This window comes from Pectinophora gossypiella, chromosome Z (assembly GCF_024362695.1).
Source record: "Pectinophora gossypiella chromosome Z, ilPecGoss1.1, whole genome shotgun sequence".
Lineage (NCBI taxonomy): Eukaryota > Metazoa > Arthropoda > Insecta > Lepidoptera > Gelechiidae > Pectinophora > Pectinophora gossypiella.
The window spans coordinates 28,260,975-28,284,645 of record NC_065433.1 but is presented as its reverse complement, the minus strand read 5'-3'; the positions used below and the strand labels follow the sequence as shown (position 1 = coordinate 28,284,645).

Genomic DNA, 23,671 nt, shown 5'->3' with positions numbered 1-23,671 from the left:
AAAGCGCTAAGGGTTACGGGTTGCGCAGCGGTGGACTTTGCCACCGCCGCGCTGGATTCTTCTTAGCTTCACTGCATCATTGGGCTAAAGCGGCACCCGCCGATGCAGCTACTGAGCCCCCCCGCCACGACAAGGCGAGAATCCATTGGGGGGGAACCTAACCTTTTTTTTTTTTTTTTTTTTTTTTTTTTTTTTTTTTTTTTTTTTTAGCGTTGGGAAATGCTTTACGCATACCACGCCGCCCGGGGGGGCGACGTGGTTATGTGGGACTCCCCGGGTGTTGCCACCCGGTATACCCACTAAAACCCAACGGTGTTCCTACTTTTCCACTGTGGTGCCAGGACCCGGGAATCGCCGAAGCATTCTTCCGCGACCCGGCAGTGGTGGCCTGTAAGGCCTCGCCTCGTCGTGAGTGGCGTGCGCGGAACACGCACGCAACGCCTACTCGAGCCAGTTGAAAGTTGGAACGACAGACTCCCCCGAGTCTGCCGCCCGTGGCTCCCTGGGTCTCCCCCTTATGTGCCCTCCTCCTCTAGTCCAGTGCACACAGGGTGAGACCCGCGTCGGTGTTTGGGCGAAAGATGGCCGACATCCGCCCGCCATCCCCGCCCCGCTCCGCTCGTCTGAGCGGCGTGCGTCGGTGGTGGAAGTGAGTTTCCACACAAGCTGGTCTGGTCTCCCGCCCCGGTTTCCCAGGACGAAACCGAGACCATCACCACACCACACAGAGCCGTCAGTTGGTATGCATGGGCTCAGCACCAACTCGTCCCGCGGCCTGCGGGCGGGAAGGTCGCGAGGAGGCCTGAGGGCCATCGCGAACCTTCCGCTTGTTCCTCGTTTGGGCAGTACATTTTGAACTGCCCAATCGGTGCTCCGCCGGTCTTCTCGCCGCCTCGCACACTGTGCAGTGCGGGGTAGCGGAGCACTGTGAGGATTGGTGGCCGGTTTGGCCGCATCGGAAACACTGGGTGCTCCGGTCCACCTCGGACTCGCACATGGCGTGCGCATGTCCGGTTTCGTGGCATCGGAAGCACCGCAGCGGACGCGGCTCCAGCACCCTCACCTGGACAGAGGTCCAGCCGACAAGGAGGCGACCCTTGGCTACCCTTTTAGCAGCTGCTACAGGGCAGCTCACCATCAGGGAGCCCATGCCACCCGCGCCTACGCGAATGACACCGGTCCTGATGGCGTCTGTCGCACATCCGCCGGCCGTGGCCACTGCCTCCACCACTTCCTGAGCGGTGACGGAGTCATCCAGACCCACAATGCGCATATCTGCGCGTTTGATGGGTCTGGAGACTTTCACAACGTCCCCGCTCATCGACTCCCTGAGCTTTTCAGCCAGGGTGTCGGCCTTCTCGGCGCTCGTGGCGCCCGCGAGCTCCAACACTCTCGCGCCGGTCACCGCCTTGCGGATCCTGAGGTTGGTTATCCCCAGGCTCTGGAGATTCACCTTGGCCTTAGCCGTCCTCAGGACATCCGCATAGGTGGTTCCCCCATCTGCCGCCGCCGGTTGCAGATGCAGCACTACCGCCGCTGTGCGGGGTGTGCGCATCTTGGGCACCTTGGAGCGCTGTTGCGTGGGAGCCGCCTTCTTCTTTCGGCCTTGGCCGACGGTGGTCCAACCGTCGCCGGCAGACCCAGAAGGTAGGGGTTGGGCCTCGACTTGGCCGCCGTTCCCTCCCTTCTTCCCTTTCTTTCTACCCCTGGGACCCCTCTTCTTCTTCTTCTTCGGAGGAGCAGAGGTAGGGCCACTAGCAGCCGCGGCTGGGCCTTGAGAGGCCGCGAGCGGCGTGGCACGTGTGGTGCCGGCTGCGGTGGCAGTCGCCTTCTTGGTGGCAGCTGTAGCGGGGGTCCTCGCTGAGACAGCGGGGGTCCTAGCCGCAGCTGCATAGGACTGCGCATTTTTGCGGTCCGCCGCTAACGGGGGGCGCAACGTCTTTGGAGGCAGGAGCCTGTCCTCTAGACCTGCCAACTTCGCATCGATCATAAAGCCCACCTGGCTTATGATCTGCGCGGCAAGGTCTCCGTCAGTATCGGACGTGGCTCTACTGCTCTTGCGCAGCGGCGGGTCCGTCTTCTTTGCCGGTTTGGCGCCTGCAGCTCTTGGGGCCGGCTCCGGGAGCGGGCTCTCGGAGACGAGCGAGGTCTCCATTGGCGGTGCAGGCGCTGGCGCTGGCGGTCTCATGCTTTGAGATGCGCCCAGCGATTCCCTCACTTGGCGCATCTCCAGACGAAGGGTCTCCATCTCCTTCCTTTGGTCGTCGATCGCTTTCTGCAGGCGAGAGTTCTCGGCCTGCAGATTGCGCGTCTCCTCGCTCACCGACGTGGAGCGGAGAACGTCCAGGACCTCCATAATAAGTCTGGTGGAGTCCCTTAGGGCACGGACGAAAGTGCCCTTTAATCTGCCCGACTTGCTAGCCACGTTTTCGATAACGCCGGCAGCATCCTTCGCCTTCTGGTACAGAGCGGCGACCGTCTCTGTACCAGGTGTAGGGGCGGGATCAGCTCCTGCCACCATCGTCACTGTTTCCGGCAGTGTGCCGGAGCTTCGTAGGCCGAAGACTTTTTTGGCTGACTCAGCCACCGCCATTTCAGCCTCAAGCAGGAGCTCCTCCCGCCTGGCGCGGTTGAGCTCCGCTTTGGCCTTGGCTAGACCCACGTATTCTCCGGTAGTAGGAGGGCGACCTCTACCTCTCTTGGCCCGCGCCCTCATGACGGGTGAACCGAGCTCCGTAACCGGAGCTCGGTCCCCCTCGTCAGAGGACGGGTCCGAGAGCACAACTGTTTTGCGCTTGCGCCACAGTGTGCCCTCTGGGAGGGAGGTTATACTCTCCATGGAGCAGACGGTCCGTAGACTACTCGTTTCATCCGAAGATGAAACGAGGCTAGGACCGCTCCGTCTTGGCCGTCTCTGGGCTTTTGGCACAGGGACAGCAACTTCAGCACTTGGTGCTGGGGTCAAATCTGGTGATAAGCGCTCCAACACCACCCGCGCTTCGGGAAGCGCAGACGGTGTTGATGCGCGAGTGTCGTATCCGGTTTTGGCGTTGAACGCCGGGTAGAAGTCTACCCTGTCCAATCCTTGTTCACGGGAGCTCGGTGAGCCCACGAAGCGGTCGCAGTCCCCCCCACATACGATCGGGGACCTTAGACCGGATTCACCAGTTTCCTGGCTACCGGCGTGGGTATTAACTTTCTTGATCGCTTTATCCATTGTAGCTGAGCCTCAGCTGGCGGTCTCTTTTATTTACCAGGGTGAGCTCCCTGGGGTGCCCTAACGGCCTGAGCGTCAGACCATACAGCCCCTCGCCGGGCACCACAAACTTAGGCTTACGGTGATTTTTTCAGAGGTTTTCTTCCTCGCGGCCCCCTCCGCTCAATGCGGAGGCGGCCCCCGTTCCAGACAGCATTGCGTCTGGGCTACGGGTCGGGCCGACGGTGGCCGAAGCCATTGCCCGGCATTGCTGCCGGACCCGCCGCCCCTGCCAACGGTGGGGCCGAAGCCCCTGTCATCTGGCCGAAGCCAGAGACACCGTCGGATAGTCGCCCTCCTGTGTCCACTCTGCGCACCACCTCGTCCCTGCAGAGGGCCACGAGCGAGAGCGACTCCACCACGCTGTTTTGGTCCGCGCCGGCCGAAGCCGGTACCCCCCCATTACTGGGAGGGCATTCCCCTATCCGCCACCTGGGGACGCGCCCGATGGGAGATCAGCAACTCCACACGGGGGGGGAACCTAACCTAACCTAACCTAACCTAACCTAACCTAACCTTTTTTTTTTTTTTTTTTTTTTTTTTTTTTTTTTACGTTGGGAAATGCGTTACGCATACCACGCCGCCCGGGGGGACGACGTGGTTATGTGGGACTCCCCGGAAAAGCCGGTATACCCACTAAAACCCAACGGTGTTCCTCCTCGCCGCCATGTGGCGGGGACACGGGAACGCAACTGCACACAACCGCGTCCCCGCCGGCGGATGCCCTCTTGGGCCCTGCGCCTATGGGGGCGCATCAAGCGCCTCCCCCACCGCCGAGGGCTGCCCGGAACACTTGGGCAGCCCTACAGCACGGGACCTATGTTGTGGACGGCGGTCCCCCGACCACCGTCCACAGGTCCCCGTTAGGGCGGAGCTCTGTCCGTTCAAGGAACGGTGTCCATATGCTCCGCCCCGGCCCTCTTGGCCTTGGCCTTGCGCTTTGGCCGCTTCGGCTTCGGCGCACTCTCCTGCGGGCTTTTGGCTGCCGGCTTGGCAGCAGAAATGCATCCGCTGCCACCGATGGAGTGAGCCGCCGGTTTGCCTGCCGTCGCACAGACGGGGCAATGGGGCTCAGCCGAGCAGTCCCGCGCCTGATGGTCGGGTTGACCGCAGCGGAAGCACAGTCGGCTGCGGTCAACCTCGCAGGAGCACTTGACCCCGAGGTGCCCGGGCTCCAGACAGCGGTAGCACCGTGTCGGTCTGGAGTCGAGGAGTCGCACTCTGGCCGACGTCCACCCGACCAGTAGTCGGCCAGAGTCGGACAGCCTCTTGGCAGCTGCGACTGGGCAGCTGATCCAGAGGGACCCGTCCCCTCTCGGTCCGACGACGATCCGCCCATGCTTCACGTCGTCGACCGCGCAGCCTCCTTCCTTGGCCACAGCGTCGGCCACCTCAATGGCGTCGGCTGAGTCGTCCAGCCCAGTGACGCGGATTTCCGCGCGCTTCACTGGGCGGACGACTTTGACCGCGTCCGGGCTGAGGACCTCCCTCAGCTTCTTGGCGAGGGAGTCCGCCTTCGCCGCCGAGTTCTCCCCTCCGATCTCAAGCAGGCGCGCACCCGTCGCCGCCCTGCGGAACCGCATGTTGCTGATTCCGAGGTCAGCGAGGGAGACGCGCCGCTTGGCGTCGGAGAGGATCGAGGCGTATGTTACGCCTCTCTCCTCGACTCCGGGCACCAAGGTCAGCGATACCGCTGCCGTTCTTGGTGTCCGGAGCTTGGCCTTCTTCTGGGCCGTGGACCGAGGCTTTTGCGGCTCTTTGGCCGCCTTAGCCGCTTTGGCCGCCTTGTTCCTGGCCTTTCGGCCAACAACGGCGGTCCATGGCTCCGCCGTTGGTGCAGGGGCAGGTTGGCGCCGAGCCTCTGCTGCCTCTTGTGCAGCCAGGCTTTTCCTCTTGTTCTTCCCCTTCTTTCCCGAAGAAGAGGGAACAGAGGGAGCCTGACTGTTAGTGGGAGCTTCCTTGCCATCCTTTTTGTCGGGCTTTGCGGGCTTGGCAGGCTGGCCACTACTTCTCGTAGAAGCGACCGGGGCCCCTGCTGGCGCAGACTGAGCAGGGTCTGCCCTGGCGCTTCTGGTGTCCACCGCAAGCGGAGGTCTCCGTCGTGGCTCTGGGAGGAGACGATCTTCGATCCCGGCCAACCGCGCGTTCAGCATGTTGCCGAACATCTCGGCGTTGGCACGGGCTGTCTCCTCCAGAAGCTGCCGGAGGCTTGGCTCCGAGCTCACGGGCTGGGATGGTCGCTGCCGCAACTCTTGCAAGTCGCGGCGCAGGTCGGCGACCTCCTTTGTGAGCTTGGAGTTAGCGGCCTCCAGCCGCATGACCTCCTCCGTCATCGTTCGATCCCTGATTTGGGACACAGCCTCTTGGATGCCCTTTACGGCATCCTTCAGGGCCCGAACGTAAGTCCCTTTCAATTGTGAAGACTTCGTGGCGACCATTGTAATGGTATCCAGCGAAGTCTTCACAATGCCGGCTAATGCAGCGCTCGTCTGCTCCTCCTCTTGGGTTGCCATGTGGGGGCTGGGCTGTAAAGAGGCCCTAGCCTCCCTCAGGTTCCGAGCCATCCCTGCAACCTCAGCTTCTGCCTCAAGCCGGAGGCTCTCGGCCAGCTCCTGGTTGTATGCCGCCCTGGCTGCGGCCAGGCCGACATACTTACCGGTGGAGGAGGGGCGACCTCTCCCCCTTTTAGAGCGGTGGCCTGCACCCTCGAAGGGCGACGCAGGCGAGTCCGACTCTTCGGCCTCAGGGTCAGACCGATTCCGTTTTAGGAACCGTTTCCTCGGGCCTGACAACTCCGACCCCACCGTCACCATGCTGGCGCAGGAGGAGTCGTCCGAGTCTAGCATAGACTCATCCTCCCGGCCAGCGGTCGTCGTGGTGACAGGTGTGGCGCAGCGTGATAGAACCACGCTGAGCCTTCTATCCTTCTCAACTACGGACAGCAGATCCTTGCCGCTTAGGATCGGCTGTCCGGAGTTGAGTTCCTTCTCCATGGTCCCCTTGCGGAGACGGGTGGCGCGAGCGCCTAGGCCAGGGCACTGTGCCGCTTCCGGGGTGGTGGATCCCGGTTGCGCCACAAGTTGCCCCGCGGACTTGGTGTCCGCATCAAGGCCGGTAAACGACTGTGCCTGAGCACGCTTTTCTCCTTCTCCTCCCTTCCTCGCTCCTTTACTCCCAACTTCCAGCTCCGAATTCTCGGCTTTGTTATTTTTTGAAAATTCCATTATGAGTCCCACGATTATGGGGGAAAGGGTGGTCCATCCGGGCAGTGCCCCCTGTACCCGGATAACCCTAATACCGCTGGGGTGCGGGAGGTGCCCCAGGGTTGGTCGCTAGCTGGCGGAGAATACCCCCTCCGCCACCTTCCGGCGTCCCGACGCCGCGCGAAGGCCCGAAGGCACCTCAACGCCGGGACTTTGGGGGTTTTTTATTGAGGTTGCTCCTCTTGGGCCGGCCGACCAAGGCAAGCCCCTTGGTCTTGGTAGGCCGCGAGACAAGTCCACGACACCTAACCAGGATAACAAGTTTGGCGACGGTGGCCGAAGCCTGTCCGACGGGCATGTATTCATGGCCGCCGAACCCGTCTCCAACGGCGCCACGCGCCTCCTCCTCCGGGTGGATTTTTTAAAGAGGTTGTCTCCTCGCGGCCCCCCCCACTTGTGTGGGAGCGGCCCCACGCCTCGGAATACCGAGGGTTGCGGGTGGCCCGACGGCCGCCGTGCAATACGAACGACCGCCGCGCGCAAGGCGAAAAACGCCTCCTCCCGGCGGTTTTTTACAGAGGTTGTCTCCTCGCGGCCCCCTCCACTCAATGTGGAAGCGGCCCCCGTTCCTTTGGCGCCCCACCACAAAGCGCTAAGGGTTACGGGTTGCGCAGCAGTGGACTTTGCCACCGCCGCGCTGGATTCTTCTTAGCTTCACTGCATCATTGGGCTAAAGCGGCACCCGCCGATGCAGCTACTGAGCCCCCCGCCACGACAAGGCGAGAATCCATTGGGGGGAACCTAACCTAACCTAACCTAACCTAACCTAACCTAACCTAACCTAACCTAACCTAACCTAACCTAACCTATTTTTTTTTTTTTTTTTTTTTTTTTTAGCGTTGGGAAATGCTTTACGCATACCACGCCGCCCGGGGGGGCGACGTGGTTATGTGGGACTCCCCGGGTGTTGCCACCCGGTATACCCACTAAAACCCAACGGTGTTCCTACTTTTCCACTGTGGTGCCAGGACCCGGGAATCGCCGAAGCATTCTTCCGCGACCCGGCAGTGGTGGCCTGTAAGGCCTCGCCTCGTCGTGAGTGGCGTGCGCGGAACACGCACGCAACGCCTACTCGAGCCAGTTGAAAGTTGGAACGACAGACTCCCCCGAGTCTGCCGCCCGTGGCTCCCTGGGTCTCCCCCTTATGTGCCCTCCTCCCCTAGTCCAGTGCACACAGGGTGAGACCCGCGTCGGTGTTTGGGCGAAAGATGGCCGACATCCGCCCGCCATCCCCGCCCCGCTCCGCTCATCTGAGCGGCGTGCGTCGGTGGTGGAAGTGAGCTTCCACACAAGCTGGTCTGGTCTCCCGCCCCGGTCTCCCAGGACGAGACCGAGACCATCACCACACCCACAGAGCCGTCAGTTGGTGTTCATGGGCTCAGTACCAACTCGTCCCGCGGCCTGCGGGCGGGAAGGTCGCGAGGAGGCCTGAGGGCCATCGCGAACCTTCCGCTTGTTCCTCGTTTGGGCAGTACATTTTGAACTGCCCAATCGGTGCTCCGCCGGTCTTCTCGCCGCCTCGCACACTGTGCAGTGCGGGGTAGCGGAGCACTGTGAGGACTGGTGGCCGGTTTGGCCGCATCGGAAACACTGGGTGCTCCGGTCCACCTCGGACTCGCACATGGCGTGCGCATGTCCGGTTTCGTGGCATCGGAAGCACCGCAGCGGACGCGGCTCCAGCACCCTCACCTGGACAGAGGTCCAGCCGACAAGGAGGCGACCCTTAGCTACCCTTTTAGCAGCTGCTACAGGGCAGCTCACCATCAGGGAGCCCATGCCACCCGCGCCTTCGCGAATGACACCGGTCCTGATGGCGTCCGTCGCACATCCGCCGGCCGTGGCCACTGCCTCCACCACCTCTTGAACGGAGACGGAGTCATCCAGACCCACAATGCGCATATCTGCGCGTTTTATGGGTCTGGAGACTTTTACCACGTCCCCGTTCATCGACTCCCTGAGCTTTTCAGCCAGGGTGTCGGCCTTCTCGGCGCTCGTGGCGCCCGCGAGCTCCAACACTCTCGCGCCGGTCACCGCCTTGCGGATCCTGAGGTTGGTTATCCCCAGGCTCTGGAGATTCACCTTGGCCTTAGCCGTCCTCAGGACATCCGCATAGGTGGTTCCCCCTCCATTGCCGCCGGTTGCAGATGCAGCACTACCGCCGCTGTGCGGGGTGTGCGCATCTTGGGCACCTTGGGGCGCTGTTGCGTGGGAGCCGCCTTCTTCTTCCGGCCTTTGCCGACGGTGGTCCAACCGTCGCCGGCAGACCCAGAAGGTAGGGGTTGGGCCTCGACTTGGCCGCCGTTCCCTCCCTTCTTCCCCTTCTTCCTTCCCCTGGGGCCCCTCTTCTTCTTCTTCTTCTTGGGAGGAGCAGAGGTAGGGCCACTAGCAGCCGCGGCTGGGCCTTGAGAGGCCGCGAGCGGCGTGGCACGTGTGGTGCCGGCTGCGGTGGCAGTCGCCTTCTTGGTTACTGCTGCGGGAGTCCTCGCCGAGGCAGCGGGAGTCCTAGCCGCAGCAGCATAGGTCTGCGCGTTTTTGCGGTCCGCCGCTAACGGGGGGCGCAACGTCTTTGGAGGCAGGAGCCTGTCCTCTAGACCTGCCAACTTCGCATCGATCATAAAGCCCACCTGGCTTATGATCTGCGCGGCAAGGTCTCCGGTATCGGACGTGGCTCTACTGCTCTTGCGCAGCGGCGGGTCCGTCTTCTTTGCCGGTTTGGCGCCTGCAGCTCTTGGGGCCGGCTCCGGGAGCGGGCTCTCGGAGACATGCGAGGTCTCCATTGGCGGAGCAGGCGCTGGCGCTGGCGGTCTCGTGCTTTGAGATGCGCCCAGCGATTCCCTCACTTGGCGCATCTCCAGACGAAGGGTCTCGATTTCCTTCCGCTGTTCATCGAGCGCTTTCTGCAGGCGAGAGTTCTTGGCCTGCAGATTGCGCGTCTCCTCGCTCACCGAAGTGGAGCGGAGGACATCTAGGACCTGCACGATGAGCCTCGTGGAGTCCCTTAGGGCACGGACGAAAGTGCCCTTTAATCTGCCCGACTTGCTAGCCACGTTTTCGATAACGCCGGCAGCATCCTTCGCCTTCTGGTACAGAGCGGCGACCGTCTCTGTACCAGGTGTTGAGGCGGAATCGAGTCCCGCTGCGTCTGTTTCCGGCAGTGTGCCGGAGCTTCGTAGGCAGAAGACTTTTTTGGCTGACTCAGCCACCGCCATTTCAGCCTCAAGCAGGAGCTCCTCCCGCCTGGCGCGGTTGAGCTCCGCTTTGGCCTTGGCTAGACCCACGTATTCTCCGGTAGTAGGAGGGCGACCTCTACCTCTCTTGGCCCGCGCCCTCATGACGGGTGAACCGAGCTCCGTAACCGGAGCTCGGTCCCCCTCGTCAGAGGACGGGTCCGAGAGCACAACTGTTTTGCGCTTGCGCCACAGTGTGCCCTCTGGGAGGGAGGTTATGCTCTCCATGGAGCAGACGGTCCGTAGACTACTCGTTTCATCCGAAGATGAAACGAGGCCAGGACCGATCCGCCTTGTACGTCTTTGGGCTTTTGGCCCAGGGACAGCACCATCAGCACTTTGTGCTGGGGTCACATCAGGTGAAAGGCGCTCCAACACCACCCGCGCTTCGGGAAGCGCAGACGGTGTTGATGCGCGAGTGTCGTCCGGTAGTGGCGTTGAACGCCGGGTAGAAGTCTACCCTGTCCATTCCGTGTTCACGGGAGCTCGGTGAGCCCACGAAGCGGTCGCAGTCCCCCCCACATACGATCGGGGACCTTAGACCGGATTCACCAGATTTCTGGCTACCGGCGTGGGTAATAACTTCTTTGTCCGCTTTATCCATTTTTTGCTGTACCTCAGCTGGCGGTCTCTTTTATTTACCAGGGTGAGCTCCCTGGGGTGCCCTAACGGCCTGGAACGCCAGACCATACAGCCCCTCGCCGGGCACCACAAACTTAGGCTTACGGTGATTTTTTCAGAGGTTTTCTTCCTCGCGGCCCCCTCCGCTCAATGCGGAGGCGGCCCCCGTTCCAGACAGCATTGCGTCTGGGCTACGGGTCGGGCCGACGGTGGCCGAAGCCATTGCCCGGCATTGCTGCCGGACCCGCCGCCCCTGCCAACGGTGGGGCCGAAGCCCCTGTCATCTGGCCGAAGCCAGAGACGCCGTCGGATAGTCGCCCTCCTGTGTCCACTCTGCGCACCACCTCGTCCCTGCAGAGGGCCACGAGCGAGAGCGACTCCACCACGCTGTTTTGGTCCGCGCCGGCCGAAGCCGGTACCCCCCCATTACTGGGAGGGCATTCCCCTATCCGCCACCTGGGGACGCGCCCGATGGGAGATCAGCAACTCCACACGGGAACCTTTTTTTTTTTTTTTTTTTTTTTTTTTTTTTTAACGTTGGGAAATGCGTTACGCATACCACGCCGCCCGGGGGGACGACGTGGTTATGTGGGACTCCCCGGAAAAGCCGGTATACCCACTAAAACCCAACGGTGTTCCTCCTCGCCGCCATGTGGCGGGGACACGGGAACGCAACTGCACACAACCGCGTCCCCGCCGGCGGATGCCCTCTTGGGCCCTGCGCCTATGGGGGCGCATCAAGCGCCTCCCCCACCGCCGAGGGCTGCCCGGAACACGTGGGCAGCCCTACAGCACGGGACCCATGTTGTGGACGGCGGTCCCCCGACCACCGTCCACAGGTCCCCGTTAGGGCGGAGCTCTGTCCATTCAAGGAACGGTGTCCATCTGCTCCGCCCCGGCCCTCTTGGCCTTGCGCTTTGGCCGCTTTGGCTTCGGCGCACCCTTCTGCGGACCTTTGGCTGCCGGCTTGGCAGCAGAAATGCATCCGCTGCCACCGATGGAGTGAGCCGCCGGTTTGCCTGCCGCCGCACAGACGGGGCAATGGGGCTCAGCCGCGCAGTCCCGCGCCTGATGGTCGGGTTGACCGCAGCGGAAGCACAGTCGGCTGCGGTCAACCTCGCAGGAGCACTTCACTCCGAGGTGCCCGGGCTCCAGGCAACGGTAGCACCGTGCCGGTCTGGAGTCGAGAAGCCTTACTCGGGCCGACGTCCACCCGACCAGTAGTCGGCCAGAGTCGGACAGCTTCTTGGCGGCCGCGACTGGACAGCTGATCCAGAGGGCGCCGTCCCCTCTCGGCCCGACGACGATCCGCCCATGCTTCACGTCGTCGACCGCGCAGCCTCCTTCTTTGGCCACAGCGTCGGCCACCTCGATGGCGTCGGCTGAGTCGTCCAGCCCAGTGACGCGGATTTCCGCGCGCTTCACTGGGCGGACGACCTTGACCGCGCCCGGGCTGAGGACCTCCCTCAGCTTCTTGGCGAGAGAGTCCGCCTTCGCCGCCGAGTTCTCCCCTCCGATCTCAAGCAGGCGCGCACCCGTCGCCGCCCTGCGGAACCGCATGTTGCTGATTCCGAGGTCAGCGAGGGAGACGCGCCGCTTGGCGTCGGAGAGGATCGAGGCGTATGTTACGCCTCTCTCCTCGACTCCGGGCACCAAGGTCAGCGATACCGCTGCCGTTCTTGGTGTCCGGAGCTTGGCCTTCTTCTGGGCCGTGGACCGAGGCTTTGGCGGCTCTTTGGCCACCTTGGCCGCTTTGGCCGCCTTGTTCCTGGCCTTTCGGCCAACAACGGCGGTCCATGGCTCCGCCGTTGGTGCAGGGGCAGGTTGGCGCCGAGCCTCTGCTGCCTCTTGTGCAGCCAGGCTTTTCCTCTTGTTCTTCCCCTTCTTTCCCGAAGAAGAGGGAACAGAGGGAGCCTGACTGTTAGTGGGAGCTTCCTTGCCATCCTTTTTGTCGGGCTTTGACACGGGCTGACCACTACTTCTCGTAGAAGCGACCGGGGCCCCTGCTGGCGCAGAGTGAGCAGGGTCTGCCCTGGCACTCCTAGCGTCCGCTGCGAGCGGAGGTCTCCTGCGCGGCTCCGGGAGGAGACGGTCTTCGATCCCGGCCAACCGAGCGTTCAGCATGTTGCCGAACATCTCAGCGTTGGCGCGGGCTGTCTCCTCCAGTAGCTGCCGGAGGCTTGGCTCCGAGCTCTGAGGCTGGGAGGGTCGCTGCCGCAACTCTTGCAAGTCGCGGCGCAGATCGGCGACTTCCCTCGTGAGCTTGGAGTTAGCGGCCTCCAGCCGCATCACCTCCTCAGACATCGTCCGCTCCCTGATCTGGGACACGGCCTCTTGAATGCCCTTTACGGCATCCTTCAGGGCCCGGACGTATGTCCCTTTCAATTGTGAAGACTTCGTGGCGACCATCGTAATGGTTTCCAGCGAAGTCTTCACTACGTTGGCTAGTGCAGCGCTCGTCTGCTCTGCCTCCTCATCCTGGGCTGACAGGAGGGGGCTGGGCTGTAAAGAGGCCCTAGCCTCCCTCATGTGCCGGGCCATTCCCGCCACCTCTGCCTCAGCCTCAAGCCGTAGGCTCTCAGCCAGCTCCTGATTATATGCCGCCCTGGCTGCGGCCAGGCCGACATATTTGCCAGTGGAGGAGGGCGGACGACCTCTCCCCCTTTTGGACCTGTGGCCCGCCCCTTCGAAGGGTGACGCAGGCGAGTCCGACTCCTCGGCCTCAGGGTCTGACCGATTCCTTTTGAGGAACCGTCTTCCGCCTGACAACTCCGACCCCACCGTCACCATGCTAGCGCAGGAGGAATCATCGTCCGAGTCCATGGACTCCTCCTCCCGGCTAGCGGTCTTCGTGGTGACGGGCGTGTCACAGCGTGTTAATACCACGCTGAGACGCCTCTCCTTCTCAACTACCGACAGCAGATCCTTGCCGCTTAGGATCGGCTGTGCGGAGTTGACATCCTCCTGTTTGGTCCCCTTGCGGAGACGGGTGGCGCGAGCGCCTAGGCCAGGGCACTGTGCCGCTTCCGGGGTGGTGGATCCCGGTTGCGCCACAAGTTGCCCCGCGGACTTGGTGTCCGCATCAAGGCCGGTAAACGACAGTGCCTGAGCACGCTTAATCTCTCCTCCTACTTCTCCCTTCCTCATCTCTTCACACCCACCGTCCAGCTCCGAAATCTCGGCTTTATTAGTTGCAGAAATGTTCATTTTGAGTCCCACGAGAATGGGGGAAAGGGTGGTCCATCCGGGCAGTGCCCCCTGTACCCGGATAACCCTAATACCGCTGGGGTGCGGGAGGTGCCCCAGGGTTGGTCGCTAGCTGGCGGAGAATACCCCTCCGCCACCTTCCGGCGCCCCGACGCCGCGCGAAGGCCCGAAGGCCCCTCAACGCCGGGACTTTGGGGGTTTTGTATTGAGGTTGGCTCCTCTTGGGCCGGCCGACCAAGGCAAGCCCCTTGGTCCTGGTCGGCCGCGAGACAGGTCCACGACACCTGACCAGGGTAACAAGTTTGGCGACGGTGGCCGAATCCTGTCCGACGGGCATGTATTCATGGCCGCCGAACCCGTCACCGACGGCGCCACGCGCCTCCTCCTCCGGGTTGGATTTTTTAAAGAGGTTGTCTCCTCGCGGCCCCCCCCACTTGTGTGGGAGCGGCCCCCACGCCTCGGAATACCGAGGGTTGCGGGTGGCCCGACGGCCGCCGTGCAATACGAACGACCGCCGCGCGCAAGGCGAAACGCCTCCTCCCGGCGGTTTTTTACAGAGGTTGTCTCCTCGCGGCCCCCTCCACTCATGTGGAAGCGGCCCCCGACCCTTTGGCGCCCCACCACAAAGCGCTAAGGGTTACGGGTTGCGCAGCGGTGGACTTTGCCACCGCCGCGCTGGATTCTTCTTAGCTTCACTGCATCATTGGGCTAAAGCGGCACCCGCCGATGCAGCTACTGAGCCCCCCCGCCACGACAAGGCGAGAATCCATTGGGGGGGTCCACACGGGAACCTAACCTAACCTAACCTAACCTTTTTTTTTTTTTTTTTTTTTTTTTTTTTTTTTTTTTTTTTATTTTTTAACGTTGGGAAATGCGTTACGCATACCACGCCGCCCGGGGGGACGACGTGGTTATGTGGGACTCCCCGGAAAAGCCGGTATACCACTAAAACCCAACGGTGTTCCTCCTCGCCGCCATGTGGCGGGGACACGGGAACGCAACTGCACACAACCGCGTCCCCGCCGGCGGATGCCCTCTTGGGCCCAGCGCCTATGGGAGCGCAACAAGCGCCTCCCCCACCGCCGAGGGCTGCCCGGAACACTAGGGCAGCCCTGCAGCACGGGACCTATATTGTGGACGGCGGTCCCCCGACCACCGTCCACAGGTCCCCTTTAGAGCGGAGCTCTGTCCGTTTATGGAACGGTGTCCATCTGCTCCGCCCCGGCCCTCTTGGCCTTGGCCTTGCGCTTTTTCGCTTTTCGCTTAGGCGCAACCGTCTTCGGACCTTTGACTGCCGGCTTTTTGGCAGCAGAAATACATCCGCTGCCGCCGATGGGGTGAGCCGCCGGCTTGCCTGCCGTCTCACAGACGGGGCAGTGGGGCTCGGCCAAGCAGTCCCGCGCCTTGTGGTCGGGTTGGCCGCAGCGGAAGCAGAGCTTGCTGCGGTCAACCTCGCACGAGCACTTGACTCCGAGGTGCCCGGGCTCCAGACAGCGGTAACACCGTACCGGTCTGGAGTCGAGGAGCCTTACTCTGGCCGACGTCCACCCGACCAGTAGTCGGCCAGAGTCGGACAGCCTCCTGGCGGCCGCGACAGGACAGCTGAGCCAGAGGGAGCCATCACCTCTCGGCCCAACGACGATTCGACCATACTTGAGGTCTTCGACCGCGCACCCTCCTTCCTTGGCCACAGCATCAGCCACCTCAATGGCGTCGGCTGAGTCGTCCAGCCCAGTGACGCGGATTTCCGCGCGCTTCACTGGGCGGACGACCCTGACCGCTTCCGGGCTGAGGACCTCCCTCAGCTTCTTGGCGAGGGAGTCCGCCTTCGCCGCCGAGTCCTCCCCTCCGATCTCAAGCAGGCGCGCACCCGTCGCCGCCCTGCGGAACCGCATGTTGCTGATTCCGAGGTCAGCGAGGGAGACGCGCCGCTTGGCGTCGGAGAGGATCGAGGCGTATGTTACGCCTCTCTCCTCGACTCCGGGCACCAAGGTCAGCGATACCGCTGCCGTTCTTGGTGTCCGGAGTTTTGCTCTCTTTTGGGCCGTGGGTCGAGGCTTTTCCGGCTCTTTGGCCGCTTTGGCCGCTTTGGCCGCTTTGGCCGCCTTGTTTTTTGCCTTTCGGCCAACAACAGCGGTCCACGGCTCCGCCGTTGGTGCAGGGACAGGCTGGCGCCGAGCCTCTGCTACCTCCTGTGCAGCCAGACTTTTCTTCTTGCTTTTCCCCTTCTTTCCCGAAGAAGGGGGAGCAGAAGAGGCCTGGCTGTTTGTGGGAGCCTCTTTGACAGGCTTTGGTTCTGCGCCTGGTCCTGTCAAGGGGCGGCCACTGCCGCTTGTGGAGGCGACCGGGGCCCCTGCTGGCTCTTTGGCAGCGGGGTTTGCCCTGGCAGTCCTGACGTCCGCTGCAAGCGGGGGCCTCATACGGGGCTCGGGAAGGAGACGGCCCTCGATGCCGGCCAGCCGAGCGTTCAGCATATTGCCGAACATCTCGGCATTGGCGCGGGCCGTCTCCTCCAGTAGCTGGCGGAGGCTAGGCTCCGAGGACTGGGTTGGACGCTGCCGCAGCTCCTGAAGGTCGCGACGCAAGTCGGCGACCTCCCTCGCTAGCTGAGCGTTGGCAGTCTCCAACCGCCGCACTTCCTCCGATGTAGTCCGGGTTCGTATAGCGGACACCGCCTCCTCAATGCCTTTTGCCGCATCTTTTAGGGCTCGGACGTAGGTCCCCTTCAGCTGCGACGATTTGCTGGCCACCATCAAGATGGTGTCCAGTGAGGCCTTCACGATATCGGCCAGAGCAGCACCCGTCTGTTCCGACTCCTCTGCCGATAGATCTTCTGCTTGGAGGCTGGGCTGTAAAGAGGCCCTAGCCTCCCTCACTCCTCGGGCCACGTCAGCGACCTCCGCTTCGGCCACGAGCCGGAGGCTCTCCGCGAGCTCCCGGTTGTATGCGGCCCTGGCTGCGGCCAGGCCCACATACTTCCCGGTAGAGGGCGGGCGTCCTCTCCCTCTTTTAGACCTGTGGGCCGCCCCTTCAAGGGGCAGCACCACCGAGTCACCGGAGTCATCCTCCCCCTCGAGGTCTGACCGGTTCCTCTTCAGGAACCGTTTTCCGACCGAAGGCTCGGAACCCACCGTCACCATGCTAGCGCAGGAGGAGTCATCGTCCGAGTCCATAGACTCCTCCTCCCGGCTAGCGGTCTTAGCGGTGACAGGCGTGTCACAGCGTGACAGGACCACGCTGAGTCGCCTCTCTCTTTCGACTTCGGGTAGCCGATCCCTGCCGCTAAGGATCGGCTCTCCGAAGTCAACTCCCTCCTTATAAGTCCCCTTTCGGAGACGGCTGGCGCAAGCGCCTAGGCCAGGGCGCTGCAGCGCTTCCGGGGTGGTGGAACCCGGTTGCGCCACAGAATGCCCCGCGGACTTAGTGCCCGCTTCACGGCCGCAAGTCTTCTGTGCCGGAGCACGCGTTTTTCTTTCTCCTTCTTCTCCCCTTCCTTCTTCTCTACCTCCTCCCTTCAGCTCCGAAATTTCGGCTAAATTGTTTTTAGTAAATTCCATTTTTGAGACCCACGAGTATGGGGGAAAGGGTGGTCCATCCGGGCAGTGCCCCCTGTACCCGGATAACCCTAATACCGCTGGGGTGCGGGAGGTGCCCCAGGGTTGGTCGCTAGCTGGCGGAGAATACCCCCTCCGCCACCTTCCGGCGCCCCGACGCCGCGCGAAGGCCCGAAGGCACCTCAACGCCGGGACTTTGGGGGTTTTTTATTGAGGTTGGCTCCTCTTGGGCCGGCCGACCAAGGCAAGCCCCTTGGTCCTGGTAGGCCGCGAGACATGTCCACGACACCTAACCAGGATAACAAGTTTGGCGACGGTGGCCGAAGCCTGTCCGACGGGCATGTATTCATGGCCGCCGAACCCGTCACCACGGCGCTGAACGCCTCCTCCACCAGTTGGATTTTTTAAAGAGGTTGTCTCCTCGCGGCCCCCCCCACTTGCGTGGGAGCGGCCCCCGCGCCTCGGAATACCGAGGGTTGCGGGTGGCCCGACGGCCGCCGTGCAATACGAGCGACCGCCGCGCGCAGGCGAAACGCCCCCTCCTGGCGGTTTTTTACAGAGGTTGTCTCCTCGCGGCCCCCTCCACTCAATGTGGAAGCGGCCCCCGACCCCTTTGGCGCCCCACCACAAAGCGCTAAGGGGTTACGGGTTGCGCAGCGATGGACTTTGCCACCGCCGCGCTGGATTCCTCTTAGCTTCACTGCATCATTGGGCTAAAGCGGCACCCGCCGATGCAGCTACTGAGCCCCCCCGCCACGACAAGGCGAGAATCCATTGGGGGGGAACCTAACCTTTTTTTTTTTTTTTTTTTTTTGGTAACGAAGGGGAAATCCTCATGGATACCTCGCCACCCGGGGGAGTGACGAGGTTATGTCGGACTCTTACCGACTAAAACCCCTCCGATGGCCCTCTGCTGCGCATGTCGGGAAGCTCCGGGATCTCTAGCGAACGCACCGGTGCTTCCCTCGCGCCTGCTATAAAAAATGCGCGTCCCGGGGTAGGTCCCCACCCCTACGCCATCTCGCATTTACAGCAACGCGAGGCCATGTCGCGTTGCCGTCCCTCCCGGAGACCGTGTGTTGGGCGGTTCGGGCCCCCGCCCTTACCACCCACGATCTCCAGTGTCCCCTTTCAGTCGCCTCTTACGACAGGCAGGGGGTACCGTAGCCCTATTCTTGCACCCGGTGCTACAGGGCGGACTCGGCTAGACAGCCACGGCTACTGCCGCTACCGCGCGTCGCCGACGTCGCCTTCTCCGGGCGGGATCCCTCCTCTCCCGATCTCGCTCCGCAGCCTCCTTCTGGGTCATGACGGACTCACAGAAAGTGACCATGGCCCTCCAGTGACTTTCTCCCGACAACATAGCCGCAACTACTGCTGGGGGGGAAAGATCAGCCCCAATCGTTGAGATCAGGGTGCGTCGTTCCGTGTTCCACGCCGGACATTCTTCCAGCGTATGCTGGGCATCATCCTCATCGTCACTACAGTGATGACATTGCGCTGATGTTTCGCGACCAATCCTGTGTAGATAGTGACCGAAACAGCCGTGTCCGGTGAGCACTTGCGTCAGCCGATACGAGCCGTTCCAGCACTTATCCATCCACGGGGCAAAAGATGGAAGTATTGCCCCGACGACTCGCTGTCGTGAGGGTCGTGGCCCTTCGAGTCGCACTCTCCATTCCTCGAGCGCTTTTAGGTGCTCGTGCTCTTTGAGCCTCTCCACAGCACGCTGAGGCTCTCCTCTCTGGCGGATGCTGCGAGCAAGATGGTACGTTCGCGCATCCATGTCCGCCAAGATGTCTAGAGGCGGGCATCGGGCCAGGAGCATAGCAGCCTCGTATGATATCGTGCGATATCCCCTCACGATTCTGATGGACACTCTCCGCTGTAAACTGTTAAGTTTGTGCCGTTGGTCGCTTGTCAGGCTAGAGGCCCAAACAGGCGCACCGTAGAGTGCCATCGATCGCACTACTCCGGCATAGAGGCGCCGTACTCCCTCTCTCGGTCCACCGAGATTGGGTAGTATGCGATGTAGTGCGCCAATCACCTTCTCGACTCTGGTGTTCAGGCGATTGTGGTGTTCCCAGAAATCCCACCGACCATCCAGGATAAGGCCAAGATATTTTATGTGCCTACCAACCCGTACTTGAGCATCGCCGACGCGAATCGACGAGTCTGGTGGTTCCTCGCCCCGTGAGAGGTTGTGGAACCACAGCGCCTCGGTCTTGTGCGGCGCTACCTGGAGGCCAAGATCATGTATTCTCCGGGTAACACATGCCACCCCCAACTCGGCAAGCCGAGCCGTCGTCTCGAAGCTGTCTCCATTGGCCAGCACAAGTGTGTCGTCCGCGTAACAGACAACGTGCACGCCAGCGGGGAGATCGACTCTCAGGACTGGGTCGTAGGCTAGGTTCCAAAGCAGGGGACCCAGGACGGACCCCTGAGGGACCCCGCAATAGACCGGCCTCCGATGTACCTCTGCATCTCGTCCCACATACGTTATGTGCCTGTCCTGTAAATAGGCGCCAACTATCTCTCGGAGATAGGGAGGTACTTGGTGATACACCAGAGCCTCCCTAATCGCCTGCCAGGGCAGGGAGTTGAACGCGTTGACGATATCTAGACTTATCGCCAACGACACCCCGCCCTGGCATACGGCCTCGTCGGACAGAGAGCGGACGCGAAGAATCGCGTCCACTGTCGATCGACCCCGTCGGAAGCCGAACTGGTACTCCGATAGGTTGGGACCTTCCAGCACCAGATGATCGACGATTCGGTCGGCTACTATTCGTTCGAACAGTTTGCCGACCTCATCGAGTAGGCATATGGGACGATATGCAGAGGGAGAGTCTGCAGCCCTGCCTTCCTTCCTCAGGAGAACCAGGCTCGAGTCTTTCCACCCGGAGGGGAAAAGGCTTTCGCGGAGGCAAGAGGTGTAGAGTTGCCTCAATCTGTCTCCAAGGACGGTAAGAGCCAGCACCCAGGCCCGTCCCGGAATTCCGTCAGGACCTGGGGCGGTGTTCTTGGCTCTTAAGCGTTTGACAGCTCGGTCAAGCTCGTCCTGCGACACCTCAAACTGTGCAGACCAAGGTATAGGATCTGCAGAGGATGGGGTGACAGGAGTGCTGTCCTGGACCCTAGGGAACAGTGAGTCAATCACTGTCCGCAGTAGAACGGGGTCCATTGTCTCCGTTAAGGGAGGTACCCACGGCCGGAGCTTGCCCAGTACTAGTTTGTACGGGCGGCCCCATGGGTCCCTGCTCAGATCTTCCAGGAGCTCTTGCCATGCCCGAGCCTTTGCGTCAGAGACGGCGAATTGGAACACCTTTGTCGCCTCTCTGTATGTCGCATAGGTATCGGCTTTTTCTTCCGGCGTGGCTCGGCGTCTTCTTCTTGTTCGGGTGTACTGGCGTCGGGCTCGGAGGCATGCCACTCGCAAATGCGCACATTCCTCTGACCACCAGTACACCTTCTTCCGGATTAGGGCCTTCACTCGGGGCATCGACGCGTCACATATGGACGTCATCGCGCTCCGAAACCAGGACGCTTCCTGTTCAGGGTCGGAAGCGATCCTTCCGCCCGGCCACAAGGCGACGTTGGCCGCCGCTACAAGGAGGTCCTGGTCAAGTAGTTTCAGGGACCAACGGCGCGGTGGTCCCACGTCACTCTGAGCGCGTTCCGGTTGGCGAACTGAGACATCGATGATGATATGTCTGTGGTCGGAGAGAGTGACCAGCTCCTCCGCCACTCGCCAACCGGACACTAAGCGCGCTGCAGCGGGAGTCGCCCACGACAAGTCGACGATCGACTCCCCCTGCCACCGCACACAGGTGCTTACGGACCCCTGGTTTAGCAAACGCAGGTCTAATCCGTCCGCCCACTCCTGCAGAGTCTCGCCCCTTGGTGTGTCCCGAGCACCTCCCCATTGTCTGGCGTGGGCATTGAAATCCCCCAGCACAAGCACCGGACGAGGGCGGCAGCTGCGGATGCAGTTTGCCACCGAGTCCAGGTAAGACTCGAATGCTTCGAGGCGACAATTGGGCGAGATGTAGCATCCGACCACCGCCAAATGCCCCCATTCCACTGCGACGAATCCCTGTCCACTGCAGAGCAGGGAACAGGGAGGGTCGCTTCGTCCTCCTCCCCAGTGTATAGCCACGGAACCGCCATCGCCTGGGAACCATCGAGGATGGTCCGGAACGCGGTAGGGTTCTCCGACAACTGTCAGTGCAATCGACCACTCCGCGAGCGTCTGCAGCAGTAGGTCTTGAGCTGCGCGGCAGTGGTTCAGATTGCACTGAAGGACTCTTAGGGGAGGGAATCTTGGGCCTCCATAGCCTCCGGTGGGCTTTCGCCCTGGCGCGAAGATGGCGCTACGTCACGGCTGGGTTGAGGATTCTGCTGCTGTCCTCTGCCCTTTCTCCTCTTAGGAGGGGTGCACTGCTGGCTACCCAGTCGGTGATTCGACGGTCGCCCGAGGTCTGTACAGACCGGGCACTTGGGCTCGCGTGCTTGACAGCTGCCTGTTTTGTGACCAGTCAGGCCACATTTGTAGCAGCAGCTGCTGCGGTCCTCGGCGTTGGGACATTGAGATCTGACATGTCCCATCTCCAGGCATTTGAAGCATTGCAACGGCCTAGCCGTTAACACCTGGACTCGCGCCGACGCCCACCCCACTCTTAGCCTCGCCGTGCCTGCGAGTTTGCGGATAGCGATGAGCGGGCACTTAACCCAAGCTGTGCCCATCATCCGTGGCGAAAGGCGGATTTCTCCGACTTTGACATCCTCCCGCGAACAGCCCCCCTGGTCCGCGATCGCAGAAGCGATGTCAGCCTGGGTTACGGACTCATCAAAGTCCGTGACCCTGATCTCGCCAGTCTTCACCGGACGCGATATGCGCACATTCATATCCGTGAGAGCGCTGCGCAGGCGCGCGGCGAGGTCATCTGCCTTCCTAGCACTGTCAGGACCAGGGACCTCTAGGATCAGTCCACCGGTCGCAGCCCTCTTCTGCCGAAGATCAGAGATCCCGCATTCTGCGAGACTCACGCGCTGCTTTGCTGCACCCATGACCGCAGCATAGGTGGTGTCAGCCCCTTCGGGGACAGTCACGGCCACAACAGCAGTGTTAGGGGGCCGAGCTGGCTTGGCTCTAACACTGCTCGCCTGTTGGGCTGGCTTTTGTGGCTTAGCCGGTTTGGGCTTTGAAGCAGCTGCCCTCTCAGATGGTCGAGAGGCAGGCTTCTTGCCCGCGACCTGGGCCCATGAACGGGTCTGAAGTCCTGAGGGACCCGCTACTGTCGCTGTCACTGCCGGAGCCCCCTTCGGCACTGGGGGCGGCTGCAGGTTGGCACCTTTCTTCCCACCCTTTTTTGCTTTCTTCTTCTTCTTCTTCTTGGGCGCTGTTGTCGCAGGCGCCACTACTGGAGCGACTGGAGCTGGTTCCTGGTTCGGTCTGCGGACCCTGTCCGGATACAGCTCAGCTTTGAAGTCGGCCAGCTTCCTCTCGATCAGGGCTCCAACTCTATCCATGAGGATCTCGTCAGAGCCCCTTCTCGGCTTAGGTGGCGGCGGTGGTGGTAGCGCCGCTGCTGGAGCGTCGCTTGTCACCAGCCTCTTACCCAGGGGCGGCCTGATGGCTCGGCCTGGGAGTAGTTCCGCCTTGAAGGCAGCCAGCTTGTTTTCGACAAGGGCTCCGATGCGATCCATTAGGATTTCATCGGCGCCCCTGGCGGGCTGTCTTCTGTCCTCTTTTCTAGGAGGCGCGCGCTCCCGCTGGCGGAGAAGCTCCGGGGGGGGGGGAACAAAAAAAAAAAAAAAAAAAAAAAAAAAAAGGTTAGGTTAGGTTAGGTTAGGTTAGGTTAGGTTAGGTTAGGTTAGGTTAGGTTAGGTTAGGTTAGGTTAGGTTAGGTTGGGGGGGGGGAACCTAACCTAACCTAACCTAACCTTTTTTTTTTTTTTTTTTTTTTAGCGTTGGGAAATGCTTTACGCATACCACGCCACCCGGGGGGGCGACGTGGTTATGTGGGACTCCCCGGGTGTTGCCACCCGGTATACCCACTAAAACCCAACGGTGTTCCTACTTTTCCACTGTGGTGCCAGGACCCGGGAATCGCCGAAGCATTCTTCCGCGACCCGGCAGTGGTGGCCTGTAAGGCCTCGCCTCGTCGTGAGTGGCGTGCGCGGAACACGCACGCAACGCCTACTCGAGCCAGTTGAAAGTTGGAACGACAGACTCCCCCGAGTCTGCCGCCCGTGGCTCCCTGGGTCTCCCCCTTATGTGCACTCCTCCCCTAGTCCAGTGCACACAGGGTGAGACCCGCGTCGGTGTTTGGGCGAAAGATGGCCGACATCCGCCCGCCATCCCCGCCCCGCTCCGCTCATCTGAGCGGCGTGCGTCGGTGGTGGAAGTGAGCTTCCACACAAGCTGGTCTGGTCTCCCGCCCCGGTCTCCCAGGACGAGACCGAGACCATCACCACACCCACAGAGCCGTCAGTTGGTATTCATGGGCTCAGTACCAACTCGTCCCGCGGCCTGCGGGC

The 23,671-nt window shown here is 62.0% G+C and overlaps 1 protein-coding gene across 1 annotated transcript; it reads right to left on the bottom strand.

Moving 5' to 3' along the window:
- Window positions 1-11,415: 11,415 nt before the first annotated feature.
- LOC126379775 (uncharacterized) lies at window positions 11,416-13,574 on the bottom strand. The gene is made up of 2 exons (XM_050028595.1): window positions 11,565-13,574; window positions 11,416-11,472 (listed from the first exon to the last, which is right to left on the bottom strand). The coding sequence occupies exons 1-2, from the start codon at window positions 13,572-13,574 to the stop codon at window positions 11,416-11,418; spliced, it is 2,067 nt and encodes a 688-aa protein (XP_049884552.1).
- Between the last annotated feature and the right edge of the window lie 10,097 nt (window positions 13,575-23,671).

Bases quoted from the DNA above. Each gene is read 5' to 3' on its own strand.
- LOC126379775 (XM_050028595.1), bottom strand. From the start codon at position 13,574: ATGAACATTTCTGCAACTAATAAAGCCGAGATTTCGGAGCTGGACGGT. The intron at 11,473-11,564 runs GTAAGGCTTCTC...GGTTGACCGCAG, and splicing joins TCGGGTGGACGTCGGCCCGA to CCGACTGTGCTTCCGCTGCG.